At 42.0% G+C, this 16,616-nt stretch overlaps 1 protein-coding gene across 7 annotated transcripts in view; it reads right to left on the bottom strand.

Annotated features, from left to right (window-relative positions):
* vav2 (vav 2 guanine nucleotide exchange factor) overlaps positions 1–16,616 on the bottom strand; it is a 255,045-nt gene that overhangs the window by 21,468 nt on the left and 216,961 nt on the right. For 6 of the 7 annotated variants that reach the window (XM_069932049.1, XM_069932061.1, XM_069932059.1 and 3 more), the window contains 5 exons: positions 9,576–9,685; positions 4,429–4,530; positions 3,062–3,150; positions 1,798–1,817; positions 1,081–1,105 (listed from right to left, as the gene is read on the bottom strand). In XM_069932049.1, coding sequence (XP_069788150.1) covers positions 1,081–1,105; positions 1,798–1,817; positions 3,062–3,150; positions 4,429–4,530; positions 9,576–9,685 — 346 coding nt within the window. The remainder of the gene's footprint in view (positions 1–1,080; positions 1,106–1,797; positions 1,818–3,061; positions 3,151–4,428; positions 4,531–9,575; positions 9,686–16,616) is intronic. The other variant, XM_069932040.1, reaches the window with a different exon arrangement.

The following is a 16,616-nucleotide window of genomic DNA, read 5'->3' as shown; positions in this document are numbered from 1 at the left end:
TCAGAACACTAGTCATAGACACAGGACCACAACACAGTGGGCAATAAATGAAGATGGGAGAATTGGATTTTTATCTCAAAGACGTTTGCTGTCTGTATCTTGTTTTATATACTTTCCCCTGAATGGTGAACAGGTAAGTTCCATTAGTAATAAGCAACAAAATGTTGTGGTCATTGGGAAGCTATGAATGAAAGAAAATGCATCACCTGTAGCTCAGAGCTACCACTCATACCCACAAGTTCTGCTTCTGAGATACAAGCCTGCAGTCCAGAGGGAACATTCAGGAACAGGAGAGGCAGAAGAGACAGATATTCCATAGTGCAAGGGTTGTTCAGTGGTGAATGAGTGCCAAGTAGCAGGAAGGGAGGTGGAGAAAGAGTGCTGACAGGTGGAAGGGGTGGTGATCAGGAGTAGGAGGGCAGTGAAGAGGGAGTGGTCAAGTGGGAGGGGTGGTGGAGAGGGAGTGGCTAGGTTGGAGGGGTGGTGGAGAGAAAGTGGGAGGGATGGTGGTGAAGGAGTAGTCTGAAGTGGGAGGGGTGTTGGTCAGGAAGTGGGGGAATGGTGGAGAGGGAGTGAAGTGGTGAGGGAGTGGTCAGGTGGAAAGAGTGGTGAAGAGGGAGTGATGTGTACTGGAGAGGGAAGGGGGAAATGGCGAGGGAGTGTTCAGGAGTGGGAGGTGTAATAGAGAAGGAGAGGGGTAGTGGAGAGGAGGCACCATGTTTTGGAGGGTCAGTACTATGAACATGCCATGTTGTCAGGAGTGTATGAATTAGGACGTGTATTATTGAAGATGCTGCACATTCTGCTCCACTAGATGGTACAAAGGTTCCCAGGACTACTGCCCACAAAGTGGAAGAGTGTTCTTCCCATTCTTACCTCATATTCATCTTTCAGCATTACGAAAACAGATTTAACTGTTCACTTATGCTGCAGCTTGCTCTATGTTCATTGGCTGCTGCACTTTTTGCCTTGATGATAGTGAGAACTCACTTGGGCTAAATTCTTTAACATATTGTGAAGTTTGAAAAGTTTTATTAGGAATAATTTAAATACTCGTCCCCAAGGACTTTCTGCACTTACCCGCAGTCAGCTGTTGCACTCCGTCCTGCAAGGAGGAAGAACAAGATTACTTGTTTGACAGAAGTTTGGTGGACAGTTTCTCCTTATTATGCACACCCTTGTACAGCAGGTCTGTGGTGTGCCAGCCTCAGTCACCTCCTGTGGACTCTCAGCTCACAGCATGTGAGACAGTACAGTTTGGATAATGGGTGTGACAATTCCTCCATCCGATGCATTTCAGTCTTATCACTGACGCACAGGAGGTGGGTGGCAACTCAACTTGGTTACAGTTCTCCAGAACTTGTCTCCTCCTCTGCCAATTGCTCAATCTTGACCCTAGTTTAGACAGGAGGACTTGATAGTTATCTTGATACTATCAAGACACTATGAAGTGGGGAAAATACTAGTGACTTCATCTCCCTATCTGACTCCCAACCACTGTCATGGTCTTCCAACTCCTTATGTTGGTCAGGAATGAATTTGGGGACAGGACCTCAGAAAAGGTTTGGGGAAGGAGTGTGTCCAGAGGGAACGTGCAGGAGTACAACCTTTTTCCTGATCTGTCCTCAGTGGGTCACTGTTAGGACAGCTACATTTAACTCAGCTCAATGTCTGAGAAATCCATAATCCAGAGAGATCAATGCCTGCAAAACTTTGACCCCAGGAAGTGCCAGCAGCCCAGTTTGGAGAAATCTGGCATTAAAATAATTGCCACCTCTTCATTTCATAAGAACTTACCAAATCATCAACTGATGTGCCTATAAGAGGAGACAAAAAGATAGGAATATTAAAAAAAAACATTGCAGAGCAAATACATTACCGAGCTGGTACCATGTCTCAAACTTCCATTCATGAGAACTGGTTTTCACCCTGTGAGGCCTTCCTCCAACTCCACAACATCCTACACACACACACCAACCCATATGATCACCCTATACCACTGCTGCCTACACCCATCATTGCCCCCTCTCAAACTCATCACTTGCCCAGGTACCATGCCTTCCTCCAACTCGCCACCACTTCCACAGCTATAGGCACTTTGGAGTGATTGGTGCATGAAATGGATGTGACATACAGCACTGTAAGATTCAGCTCTACACAAGGCATCACCTGGAGATGTTCCACTTTTATAAACTGTAAATAAAGTAATTCCACATTCTGTGTGAATCAGATCAAGGGTCAAAGGCCAGTTCACTGACTATGAACTTCACAAGAGAAAATGAGAATATACCTCATACCATGTTTTCTGGTAAGAATTGTTGGAGGATCAGTTCTCTTATTACTGACTGCTTTGTCAGATTAACCACGCATTCCCTGACTCAGCTGCTGTTTTCAAGAATGCTCATATAGAAGGAGCCAAGTGGGATGAATTTGGGCATTCCAAATCCAGCTTTGAATCCATTCTCTAACTGCCCTGGGAAGGTTTAATGAGATAGAGGAGAAAGAGCAGGTGGTGCTGATGTAGAGAGTATTAGAAGCTTGGTGCTTCAATCAAGGAAATGTGGATTCTTCCAGAAGTTTGTAGAGTTGTGGGGGCTCATCACACCCAATGAAGTATGCACACTTACATCATCAGTATGCAAGCTCCCAAACATATTTTACATAAATTCAATCAATTTTATCAACCAAATTACAATTAGAGATTTCTTTGTGATGGGTCTCAAAATGAGTCGCTCAGTTCAGAAAAATTGGAAGGATTTGCATTTGTACTGAATTCAGATTGCTCAAAATGCTTGGAGTCTTATGCATGTTTTTAAATGTGTAGTCATGACTCTTAACATTGTGAGCATGACAGAGAGTGTGTGCAAAACAAGCTCCCTGCAATGGAACTGTGAAGGGTGCCAGAAAATCTGTTTTAGTGACATTGATTGGCAGGGTAACATGGGAATGGGATAATATAGAGATCCCAGAACAAGTGTAAACCAGCGAGGCCTGCAATGGTGCAGATCTCAGAACAAGTGCCTCTGGCACAACCAATAATTGCAGACCATAGATTACGTACTTAATTTGCATTGAGCTGCTGTCTCCAAACATTCTTTGTGGGCTCCAGCCCCACATTTGGAACATGTGTACCCCTGGTAAAATATCCCTCTGCAAGAAAAGCACAAGAAAAAGGAAACAAGGTGAGCAAATGGGCTGAAACACAAACAGGGTGCATCAGCAATAGTGAAGAAAGAAACTTGATTTGTGTCTGCCCAATCCAAGCGACCAGCCTCACACTCAATTAGCCTTGAAGCACTGCTGCCGATGAGGACTGCCACCTCCTCCACCTCAAGCACAACCTTTGAGACATTATTTAACCCAAGAACCCATCTGCCCATTCAGGTGAAGGCTAAGGTCCAGTCAATTGTCCCTGCTTCAACTTTACCATAAACCTATATGAATTATTGATGGCACATCTCCAGCAAATCAGTCTGCTGCTAGTTTTATGCTGGTAGCTGATTTACGCACTGCATTAATTAATCGAATAACCAGTTGACCTCAGCCAGGAGAGTGAGAACTCCCCTGCACTTGATGATGTAGCTCCACAAGATCAAAAAAGTTGCCTCTGCACTCTCTCTTTATCCCTTCCTCTTTCATGCTGGAATATCATTCCGAGAGAAGCATGATCCCCCAGAGTGCAATGCTTCCTCGGTATAACACTGCAATAATGCAACACTGGAAGGCAGCCCAAAGTATGGGATGGAATTTCATGCCCCCCCCTCCTCCCCCGCCCAGAGACAAATCAGGAGACTGCAGATGCTGGAATATGGACAAAAAAAGAGTTGCTGGAAGAACTTAATAAGTCAGGGAGCATTGGTGAGGGAAATGGAGAGTTGACATTCTGAGTCAAAGCCTTTCATAAAGAATATCAATTTTTATTATTCATTATTTCTCAGGTCTCCTTTTCAACTACTTACCAACAGCCAAATAAAATCACTTGCTTAATTTTCATTGTGGATTCCTGACATTCATTAGACATTTACAAGGGATCTGCTAAGAGCAAACTGACTGCACCACCGTACTTCGTAGTAGTCATTCCATTAGTACATCTTTGAGATATTCAGCACAGACCATGTTGTGTTGGCAAACTCTCTGGCATGCACCAATGATTCCACCATTAAGTTCTCCTTTTTACCCATTGGTTATTGCTTCACTATTGATAGGTATCCAAATGGTCAGGATATGGGGAGAAGGCAGGGGAGTGGGACTGAATGGGAGAATAGAACAGTGGAGTGAACTCGACAGCCAAATGGCCTATTCTGCTCCTCTATTTTTTGTGGTCTTATGTAATAGCTTTTAGCTGCAGAATTCCATGGGGCCACCACCCCAATCTGAGCCCAGCTCCTCTTCCCTACTCCATCCTTGGAACTTGCTTTCAGTTATTACCTTAATAACATCCTGCAGGCTTTACAGTTTGTGAATTTGTCGAAAGTTGTCATTTGGAAATTATGATAATTTGCCGTTGCTTTCTCAGGCTTAATGTTTGATCTGAAAAGGAAATGATTTAATGAGAAAACAAACATCAACAGCTGCCACTCTTTTCTCCTAGCTCATAATACTTTTGCTTTATTTTCATTATGTTCTTCTCCACCTGATACGTTTGTAATGTTTTGGGTTTTTTTTTGTCTGCCAATTCTCTTCTTTTTGTTGTATCTTCCCTTGTTGCTAGTTCTTTTTCTGTACTTACTATCTCCCTTTCCAACTGTTCTATTTCCCGATTGTAGTCCTTTTTCATCTTAGATACATACCTTATTACCTGCCCTCTAATGAAGGTTTTCATTTCATCCCATAATATAAATTTGTCTTTCACTGATTCTGTATTTATTTCAAAGTACATTTTAATTTGGCGTTCAATAAATTCTCTAAATTCCTCTTTTAAGTAGAATGGAGTTTAATCTCCATCTACATGTTCTTGGTGGGATGTCCTCCAGTTCTATTGCTAATAACAGGGATGAATGATCAGATAGCAATCTAGCATTATATTCCATTTTCCTAACTCTCCCTTGAATATGAGCTGACAACAAAAACATATCAATCCTTGAGTATGTTTTATGCCTACTCGAATAATATGAGTATTCCTTCTCCCTTGGGTGCTGCCTCCTCCATATGTCCATAAGTTTCATTTCCTGCATTGACTTAACCATAAATTTGGCCACTTTATTCTTTTTGCTATTCTTTTGTCTAGTTTTATCCAACTTTGGGTCCAAATTAAGGTTAAAATCCCCTCCTATCAATATATTCCCCTGTGTATCTACCATCTTCAAAAAAATATCTTGCATAAACTTTTGACCCTCTTCATTAGGTGCATATATATTGATCAAATTCTAACATTCTGAATATACCTCCCTGCTGGATCTATTATTTCCTCCTCTATTTTGATTGGTACATTTTTATTTATTAATATAGCTACACCTCTGGCTTTTGAATTATATGATGCTGCCGCTACGTGCCCTACCCAGTCTCTCCTTAATTTATTGTGTTCCACTTCAGTTAGATGCGTTTCCTGCACAAATGCTATGTCTATTTTTTTCAGGAAATTTAATAGCCTTTTTCGTTTAATTTGGTTATGTATTCCATTAATATTTATAGTCATATAGTTCAACATGGCCATCTCATATTCTGTTTACACCTCATTTGTACTTCCTCACCACCATCTTCCCCCTTTTCCCCATTTTCATCTCTCAGTTTTCCCTTTTTGAACGCAATGTATGACAACACTTTTAAAACATAAAATACTTCAACAACTCCCACGTCTAAAATTCCCTTAACCCCAAATGTCACCCCCCCCTCTCTGAGTTGCCCCTTGTCCCTTGCCAGGCAACCACAACTCCCTTCTCCATTTGGATTACGAACCCGCTTGCAAGCATCAACTGATTTCACAGTGACTGTTATTCTGTCCCACCCAACCCCCTCCAGAAAAGACTTTTATCTTCACATATAACAAAGCTCACCCTCTTCCCTCCCCGCTTCCTTTCTTCCCTTTTCTTTCCCTTCTTTAGTTCTTACTTATACATTATTTTTACATCTTTATATGTAGTTTGTCGTCGTTCTTCGTTCTTGTTACATCTCTTCATCTCTCCTTCTGTCCTGCAGGCATTCTGGAAATTCTCGTGCTTTCTCCGAATCCGAGAACAGTCTGGGATAAATATTTTAAGCATAACTGGAGATCTTAACATAAATTTATAGCCTTTTTTCCATAGGATTGATTTTGCTGTGTTAAACTCCTTCCTCTTCTTTAGGAGTTCAAGACTTATTTATGTCTGGGTAAAAAAATATTTTTTGACCCTTGTATTCCAATCATTTTTTGTCTTCTCTAATTTTATTCCTTGCCCTCTCCAGTATATTTTCTCTTGTCGTGTATCTCAGAAATTTTACTAAAACGGATCTTGGTTTTTGTTGTGTTCGTGGTTTCGTGGGTAATGTTCTGTCTGCCCTTTATTTCCATTCCTTCCTGTATTTTTGGCATTCCCAGGACCTTTGGGATCCATTCTTTTATAAATTCTTTCATATCTGTGCCTTCTTCATCTTCCTTTAGGCTCACTATCTTTATATTGTTTCGCCTACTATAGTTTTCCATTATATCGATTTTCTGAGCTAACAACTCCTGTGATTCTTTAACTTTTTTGTCACTTTCTTCCAATTTTCTTCTTAAGTCATTCACTTCCATTTCGACAGCCGTTTCTCATTCTTTCACATTTTTTAATCTTTTCCCTATTTCTGTCATGAACAGCTCAATTCTACTCACTTTTTCTTCTGTACTTTTCATTTCTCTAAATTCTAGTGTCAATCATTCTTTTAATGCTCTCATTTGTTCTTGAAATTTTTTCTTATCTATATACTGTCCATCTATTTTACCTTCTATTCCTCTGTGCAGAGCTTGGTCTTCTTCTTCCTCTTCTTCTGCGTCTGCACCTGTGTTTGTGTCTTCTACTTCTCTTCCTTGTATCTGTGTCTCTTCTGACTTTCTTGTTGAGCTGCTTGCCACACTTTGCTGGGCGTCTTCTTGCATGGCTTCTTGCTGTTGGTCCTCTTCTTCTGGGCTAGTCATCTGTTGGGCCTCCTGTTGCTGTTTTTCTTTCCTATCACTCCTTTTCCTGTCACTTTCCTCTTCTTCCAGCTGAGAGCCCTGATGTTGGGCACCCCTCAGCAGGTCGCGCTCTGTTAGTTCGTTCCTCAGCTGGGACCCCTCCCATCAGTGTTTTCTTTTTCCTTATTGTGTGCAGTTGCGCGCTTCTGTTTGGCTCAGAGAGCCATTTTTGCAATCCAGCGGTCGGGAGGTCGCGACTCTGCGGGGTCATCACCAACCTTGGGGAGCGGGCTCTTTTCTCCACGATGGCTCCCTGTTTCTTCTTGCAGGTAAGGCCTGTTCCTTTCTCTTCTGGTGTCTTTTCTTCTTTTTTTCCCATTGTTTTTACTTTTTCCTTCCTGGGTGCCATTTTCTTTCTTTTCTCCACAACTTTATCTTTTATTTGTTGTGTTTTGTGTTTCTTGAACTTTGTGTTTTCTTCACTTTATTTCTTCTTTTCTGGAGAGGGCTGGTATTTTCCTACCGGCCACTATTGCATCACGTGACTCCTCCAACAGCCACCACTCTTTTCAAAGATATAATTTTGACCATTTTATTTATCCCTTCAATTAAGAAGCAATTACTTATGCAACCTTGCAACCGCTGCAACCGTGTCTGCCTGTCCCGCATCGGACTTGTCAGCCACAAACGAGCCCGCAGCTGACGTGGACATTACCCCTCCATAAATCTTCGTCCACGAAGCCAAGCCAAAGAAGACTTTTGCAGAGCAGATGGATGGGCAGAATTAAGTGCCATGGGTGACAATTGAATGAGTTTATCCAGTATCCAGAATTGAAGCCTCAAGGCCAAATAAAGGAGGAAAATAAATAGATAAAAAATATGTATTTAAAATTGGGATGCTTCACCATTAGTTCACCAATCACTCAACCACACAATCTCAAGCAACTGGCAAATACACTTATCCGGCATCGAGCAATCCTCATAGGTGTCTGATACTGTATAATAAATAGATGCAGTGAAAATCTATCTTGCTGCATCAGGGTAGAGGTGTTCACTATGCTGCACATAGCAACGGGAGGAAGTCACACAGTTCCAAAAAACTATTACTTTGTTCATGGTTGATGAGCATTGTCACTCCAATGAGATATTTTAGTTTTCAAGATCAAGTTCATTATCATCCGACTATACAAATATGACCCTCTCTCAGCTCCAAAGTTTCGAAGAAATCTCCAGTTCTTTTTTTGTGTGTGTGAATGGATGAATGCTAGATTTTTATTAACTTTTGAGTTTGATATGTTTTGGCAAAGTCCTTGAACAGCCATACACTCAGTTTATAGTTATGCCTCTTGCTTTGCTCTTCAAGGGTAGTATGGTTAGTACAGCATTTAGCGAATCCAGCCCCGTCTGTAAGGAGTTTGTACATTCTCCCATATCTGCTTAGGTTTCCTCCTGGGTGCAGTTTCTACCCACCCATCTAAAACATAATGGCTGTGCAGGTTAATTGGGGTATTTGGGCAGCATGAGCTCATGGGCCGGTGGGGTCTGTTCTAAATTGAAAATTTACTGAAATTGGTGAGAGCACAGTGCCGTATCATGCAACTATCATGGACAAACTTCATCAAGATAGATATCAACCCCAGCAGAGCCACCTCAAGAATGTCATGTGGTGGCAATGGACTCAAACAATAAATTTGTGAGAAATGGAGTGGATCTGATAGCTGCAACATGACGCCACCCAGTTAATTTATAGTAAAAACCCCGGTCTTTGGCACCTATGGGGATTGGTAGATCCAAGATAAGTGATTGGCAAACTAATCACTAGGGGGTGTCAGTTTAAAACTTTGGTATTTTTTTACCTTATTTATTTTCCTCAATTTTTTTTCCTGTTACTCAAGGCTGCCAGTTGCTTGGATTTTGGATAACGGGAATTTTACTGTATATTAAGTTTATGCAGCAGGTGTTGAACTGAGTTAGGTGTGGAGACACACAGGAGGCTGCAGGTGCTGGAATCTGAAGCTAAACACACTGCAAGAACTCAGATCAGGAGGCATCAGTGGGACAAAAAGAATGCTCGATGCTTCAAGCCGAAGCCTTTTATCAAGGCAGGAGAAATGTAGTCTTTGAAATGGCATGCTCCCAATTGTATTGAAAGGTCAGACAACTTCATCTTTAATTTTCCAGCAGTCCTGGGGTTTAAAGCCAATATTTCTTCAGTCTTCTTAAATATACAATGTCACCATGAACTAGCTTTCAGTAATTTCTATACTTGACCCTCTCAAGCTTTGCTTTGCCCTACCCTTAAAGAACACCTCTTGCCACTGTTATTCCTACTCATTTTATGCACCATTGTCTAATCCATTTGGGATGCAGAGAATATTTACTTCCATTTATATAATAGAATTATTCATGAATATCATTCCAGACAGATTTCATAAGCTAAACATAGCAGTGAGCTTTGAAAAACAGTCCACTATAACATCTCATGCAGCTTACTGGCTAGACTTACAGTGCCATTTCAAACTGTTCCATCCACTTCCTCTTCATATCCTCTGTTTTACAGAACAGCTGGAAGCCCTGTTTGCCCTGAAGATGAATTAAATAAAATGCGTAGGACCACTGAAAAACAAATCAGCAAACCCCCTCAGTTAGAAACACAGAGAAACATGATGATATACACTGTGTCCTCAAACTAGCCATGGAAGGGGCAACATCCTCAACAAAGGACAATTTCCGAGGACAATTACTAAAAAATAAAGTAAAACCATTTCTCTTATTTATTTATGTTTTTTTTTTTTCCAGACTTGTTAGAGGGGACATCATTTATTGCCACTTTGGTGGAGACTAAGCCATCACCTTGAGCCATTTCAGTTCCTATGAAGTTTGCGTTGTGAGTCCTCAGATTTAGATCCACTGGTAATCAATTACCAAATTTCCACACCTAGTGGGGGTTGCTTACTCCTGTACTAAAAACACAAAAGTACTGGAGGAACCCAGCAGGTCTGATGAAGGGCTCAGGCCCGAAACCTTGGTTATATATCTTTACCTCTGAGATCTTCCAGCACCTTTGTGTTTTTACTATAATCACAGTATTTGCAGAATTTCATGTTTCATTGCTTTATCCCGTACTGAACGAGAGTTGTAGCAGCTGCACTCATCCAGATATGTGGAGAGTACTGCTTCACATTCCTGACTTGTGCCTTAAAGATGGTGGAAAGGCTTTGGGGTATCAGAGGGTTTGGTGCTTGCTACAGAATTACCACCCTCTGGTATTCATGTGGCTGGTCCAGTAGAGATTTTGTTAATGCACAGGTGTTGATGGAGAGGGACTCAGAGATGGTAATGCTATGACATGTCAATGGTTGGTACTTTTACTGGAGATGACAATACTGGTGGCACAAATGTTATTTGCCCAAGATTGAATATTTTGCATCAGTCTTATTGTATTCAGGTTTGGACTTTTGCAGGTCCTCAGAATTGAACATGTCAACAAACATCGCCACTTGTAAACTATCATCCTTTTTGCAAGGAATGACTCCAATTAATGGATTACTATTCCCTTGGCCATAAGTTTCAGCTCTAGCAGGACTCATTGATGCCAAACTTGGCTACGTGCTGCCTTGGTGTCAAGGGCAGTCGCTCTCTCCTCACCTCCAGAATTCATCTGGGGGTGTCAATTGTGAACCAAGGCTCCAATGAAGTTTGAAATATATCTGTTCTGCTAAAACCCAAACTGAGCATTGGTGATGTTACTTGGAAGTGTGACTTGACAGAATTATTGATGACACCTTCCATTCTTTGCTGATCACTGAGAGTACACTGATTGGGCAGTGATTAAGCAGATTGGGTTTGTCCTGCTGCTTGTGAACAGATCATACATGGGCAATTTTCACATTGTCCAGAAGGCGCCATTGTGGTTTTCTGGAACAGAACTTGGCCAAAGACAATAGGTCTTCCAGACCATGGCTGTGAAGCCAACTGGTTCACAGTCTTTGCTGCATCCATGACTTACGAGCCATTTCTTGATGTCAAGTGAAATTATGTGAATTGCCTGAAGACAGGAGTTGATGAGAGTGGGATCCCAGGAGGGAGTGGGGATGGATTATCTACTCAGTAATTCTGTGCTAACATGGCTGCGAATGTTTCAGTTTGGTGTTCAGCACTGACAGACTGGGCTCCACTACAGTCGAGCACCCACCTTCCTTAACTGTTTACTCATACACCACCATTCACAACTCAGTGTAGTGGGACTGCAGAGCATTAATCTGATCCATTGGTGGGAGTCACGTGATGGAGTAGTGGCCGGACGGTGAACTCCAGCCCTCTCCAGAAAAGTCGGGAAAAACAAAGGAAAACACAAAGGCACAGAAATAAAAGTTACAGAAAAGTGAGTATAAAGGTGGAAAGAAGATGGCGACAAAAAAAGAAAAATCTAAAGCAACGGTAAGAAGAGAGGAAGAGAAGACAAAGGAGGAAAAAGGTGAAGGCCTTACCTGTCCGAAGAGGCCCGCTGCGGAGAGAGAAACCCGCTCCCTCAGGTCGGTAAATAATGGACTACAAAAATGGCTCGCAGAGCCGAGTAAAAGTGCGCAACCGCGCATGCGCGATGCGAATGAAAAAAAACACACCGACGGGAGGGGGGACCAGCTGGGGAGTCGATCTCCACAGCCGGCAACGACAGCTGCAGAACACCTGCAGCAAGAAGAGACCACAGAAGACAATAGAAACAAGAAAGAAGAGGAGGAAAGGGCACCAAAGAAACAACAGATGGCCAAACCAGAGGAAGAAGAAGAGGAAGAGGAAGAGTACAGTGAAAAAGAAGAAGAAAAGAAAGGCAAGATAAAGGATATACTTTCTCTTATTAAAGGATACATGGAGTCATTTAAAGAATGGCAAACACAGGAATTTAAGGATTTAAGAAAAAGAATAAACAACACAGAAGAGAAAATAAATAAAATGGAGATGACCTTAACAGAAATGGGAAAGAAAATGGACAAGATGGAAGAGTGGGCAGTAGCAGCAGAAATGGAGGTAGAAGACTTAAAAAAGAAATTGGAGGAATCTAATAAAAAAACTAAAGAGACACAAGAACTACTAGCTCAAAAAATAGATACAATGGAAAACCATAACAGAAGAAATAACATAAAGATAGTGGGCCTTAAGGAAGATGAAGAAGGCAAGAATATGAGGGAGTTTATAAAAGAGTGGATCCCTAAGACCCTAGGATGTCCAGAACTACAGCAAGAAATGGAAATAGAAAGGGCACATAGAGTATTGGCCTCTAAACCACAACCACAACAAAAACCAAGATCTATTGTAGTAAAATTCCTAAGATATACTACAAGAGAAAAGGTACTGGAGAAGACAATGGAAAAAGTAAGAGAGGGCAACAAACCACTGGAGTATAAAGGGCAAAAAATCTTCATTTATCCAGATATAAGTTTTGAACTCCTAAAGAAGAGAAAAGAGTTCAATACAGCAAAGGCGATTTTATGGAAGAAAGGGTATAAATTTATACTAAAGCATCCAGCGGTATTGAAAATATTTATTCCAGGACAACAAAACAGACTATTCTCGGATCCAGAAGAAGCACGAAAATTTGCAGAACAATTACAAAAATAGACTGAGGGAGGAAGACGGGTAATGAGAGTTAAAATGATCACGATTGATATGTATGTGGGTAAAGACAAAAATAGACTGAGGGATGAAGACAGGTAATGAGAGTAAAAATGATCACGATTGATATGTATGCGGGTAAAGAGGTATAAGAGTGAATAGAGACAATGTGCATACATGAATGTATCTGTACTTAGAGGAAAATATAGATAGTATAGACAAGAATTAATAAGGGAAGGTAATGGAATAGAGAGAATAAGGAGGGAATTAAAAGAGTGACCTTTGTGACATATGAAAAGTGAAATCTTTTCGGGGGGGGCGGGGTGGGGGGAAATAGCGGTCACTGCAAAATCATTTGACGCTTGCGAGTGGATTCGCAAATCCAAATGGAGAAGGGAGATGTGGTTGTCCGACAAGGGATAAAGGACAACTCAGGAGGGGAAGGGGAGATTGGGGATAAATAAGATAGAAATAGGAGAATAAGGAAAATGTTGGATGTTGTAGGAATGTTGTCTTATAAAGAGTTGAAAATAAGAAAACAGAAATGGAAAAGGAGGAAAGGTAATGATGGAAAAACGGAAAGAGAAGATAAACAAAATATAAAAGGGCTACGCTGAACTATATGACTTTAAATATTAATGGAATACATAACCAAATTAAAAGGAAGAAACTACTAAATTTAAATGAATAAATGTATTCCATTAGAAAAAAAATAACATATAGGTTAAGAAATAATATTGAAATATTCGAACAAGTATAGGAGCCTTACATTAAATACAATAGTGAAAACCTACCGGGGACAAACATTACCTAAGTTGATGGAAGGAGAAGGAAAGAAAAGAATGGACTCAGTAGAATTTCTGGTGTATTTTTGTTGAATGACAACATTGTCTGACTGGCTTAATGCAACCTAGATTGTATACCCAAAATGGATGAGAGGGGGGGGGGGTGGGGGGGGTGGCTTGGGAGGAGGGGGGGGAGAAAAAGTCACTGTATATGTGTGAAAAAGAAATAGTGTATATCATGGCTAATGTGATTTATGGTGTGAAAAATAAAAAATTTAAAAAAAAAATCTGATCCATTGGTTGTGAAATCACTCAGCTGTCCACTGTATGCAATACATAAACACGCTGGAGAAACTCAAGGACCTCAGGTACCTATGCTGCATTGACTGCTTCTCTCTTCACTTCATGAGAAGTTTGTCTCCTCTCTTCAAATGTAATTTTGTGAAAGTTTCTCACTCCTCCCCCTCTATTATCCCTGCTTCTGTCAAGCTCTACAACCATGTATTGACCCAGACTCTCTTCCACAGCTAAATGTCCCTCCTGGCTATTTGCCTCCACTGCCATCTTATGCCATATTGTTTCCAGCTCTATTTCTAGACGCCCCTCACCTTGAGTTTCTCCTCCACGTTTGTGCATTTCACTTGACCCCAGCATCTACAGACTTTCTTTTTTAACTTCATTCAGTTGCCTACTGTATGTTGCTTTTACTGTTTAACATCTTACAGCTTTACCAGGCCAGCGCATCAGCATTTTCAGGTATGCTTGATGTTGCTCACTGTTTCACATTCAACCAGGGCCGATCCACTAGTTTGAAAGCAGTGGCAAAATGAGAGGTAAACCAAGCAATGACAGATTTAGATATTTAGTTCTGAGTTGCCAAGCCTGTTCTGAATTCATTCCATTTTGCACAAATACTGTGCCACACAACACATGTGGGGTCTTCAGTGTGAAAATAAGACTTTACGTTCACAAGAACCGTGCAGTGGTCATGTCAACAGATGATATCATGGAGTAATGTATTTACCCTTTGAGTTAGTTCATTGACTACCTTTCACAGACATTGGTCACTACGTCCATCAGCACCCAGCAGGCTTAGTCTGTGCAGGTAATACCAAGGTACTTTTGATGATGCATTTGCATTTAGCACAATGCTGTCACAGTGCCATCAACCAGGGTTCGAATCTGGTGCGGTGTGTAAGGAGTTTGTACGGACCCCCCCGTGTCTGCATGAGTTTCCTTCAGGTGCTCTGGTTTCCCCCCCACCCTTCAAAAAGTTCAGGGGTTGTAGATTAATTGGGTGTAATTGGACTGCACGGGCTCGTGGGCCAGAAAAGCCTGTTACCGTGCTGTATGCCTAAATTTAAATTTAAATGAACATTGAACTCAACCACTCAAAGAACATTCAGTGTCCTTGATGCCGTCAGTTCTTTTTCCAAACCATGGTCATCACAGGAGTACTATGTGCAAAGTACAATTTATGACGATGAATATTTCAATCTGTTATTTGATTGGTCTTTAGGATAGCTCTTCCCATTTAGTTCCTTTCTAGATGTGTGAGAGGAGGGTTTTCTGAGATCATATGTGCTGAATTCAGTGCCAAGGTTGAGGCTAGGTGGTCTTCCTGTTTGAATTCAGCAGTATTTGACTGGCCAGCTCAAGCAATTCACAAGTCACAAATCACATTGAAGACAGACTGAGAAAGGATGGCCAGTTTCCTACCCTCAAAGTTGACAGTGAACCCATGGATTTTCAACCAGAATCAGATTGCTCACGTGGTTGTTATCATAAGACATGTTGTTGTTGGCCAAATTCCAGAAAATTAATTGATAAATCTAACAACTGCCTTGGTGAAATTTCAACTCCAATATCTGACCTGTCTCAGCCAGGCATCTGGCTCCCTTGTCAGGTAATTTAACCGTTGCACCCAAATATCTTGCTGCAGAACTTCACTTCCTTCCAACTTGCTGCTGTTGCAAATTTCCTATCCTGCACTGAAGGCTAGATCTAATAAATATTATTGTTCTAACCTCCTAACTCCCAGAGTGACCGCATGTTGAACTCACACTGATCCCTTGGACCTATGGAGATCCATCTTGACTTTGTCCCATAAGACATAGAAGCAGAAATAGGCCATTCACCCCATTGAGTCTGCTTCGCCATTCAGTCATGAGCAGATCCGTTTTCCCACTCTGACCCACTGCCTAGCCTTCAAGATTCAATTTATTGTCATAGTAATAAAACAGTGTCATATTGCAAGAAATTTCTTTTTGCCTGCTGCAAGGCAGGCAGATTCATCTCCAGCAGAAATTGCCTATGCCTTACAGTCTGACTTACAAGCAGCACGGAGAGAGAAACAAAAAAGAGTCTCCCCAGAGTAACCGAGTGTCCATAGATTTTCCCCCCAGAGCTTACACAGCCCCCACAGCCACACAGAGTCCTGTCTAAACCAATGGCAACTTGAGCTCCAGATCCGAACCTCCAACACGCCAGGGACCCTTGAGTGCTTTCGGCATCTCCTCGCATCGCAGTTCCGATACCTGGCATCCCTACAGCCAGTTCAAGCCAGTCTCCAGCAGTCCACAGCCTGACGCAAGTCTCCCGACAGCAGTCTCCAGCAGACCACAGCTTCCGCGGGTTCCTTGCCTCGGGTCACCAGCAGCCTGCGGCATGCACTGGTTCCATGGCCGCAAAGCCCCCTCACTGGTTGGCTGCCACAGTCACCGTTCCTGCGGGTCGTCTCCTCCACTCCTCCCTCTCTCAGATGGCATGTGATCTTCCTGTCTTCTGGTGCCCTGCGCTAGTCCTCCACTTCATGGGAGTCTGCAGTCCCTCATGGCTGCTGCCGGTTAATAGGCGCTGCCATCTTGGTCGCAGGATTTCAAATAAAACCATTTAAAGCCCGTTCAGAGCCGACAGCAGTCGACTGGGAGGCTGGACCCCACGGGAGCACTGGACCCTGGCTCCCCCACTCCCTGAGGTCCACACCAGCAGCAGCGCCACCATCTTCCTGAACTTCTCCTCATAACCTTTTATGCTCTGGCTAAACAAGAACCTGTTCATCTCTACCTTAAATACACCCAATGACCTGGACCACAATTACTGGTGACAACTAACTCCACAGATTTACCACCCTCTGGCTGAAGAAATTT

Source organism: Narcine bancroftii, chromosome 1 (assembly GCF_036971445.1).
Source record: "Narcine bancroftii isolate sNarBan1 chromosome 1, sNarBan1.hap1, whole genome shotgun sequence".
NCBI lineage: Eukaryota > Metazoa > Chordata > Chondrichthyes > Torpediniformes > Narcinidae > Narcine > Narcine bancroftii.
Note: the sequence above shows the minus strand (reverse complement) of the source record. Positions and strands in the feature narration are given on the sequence as shown.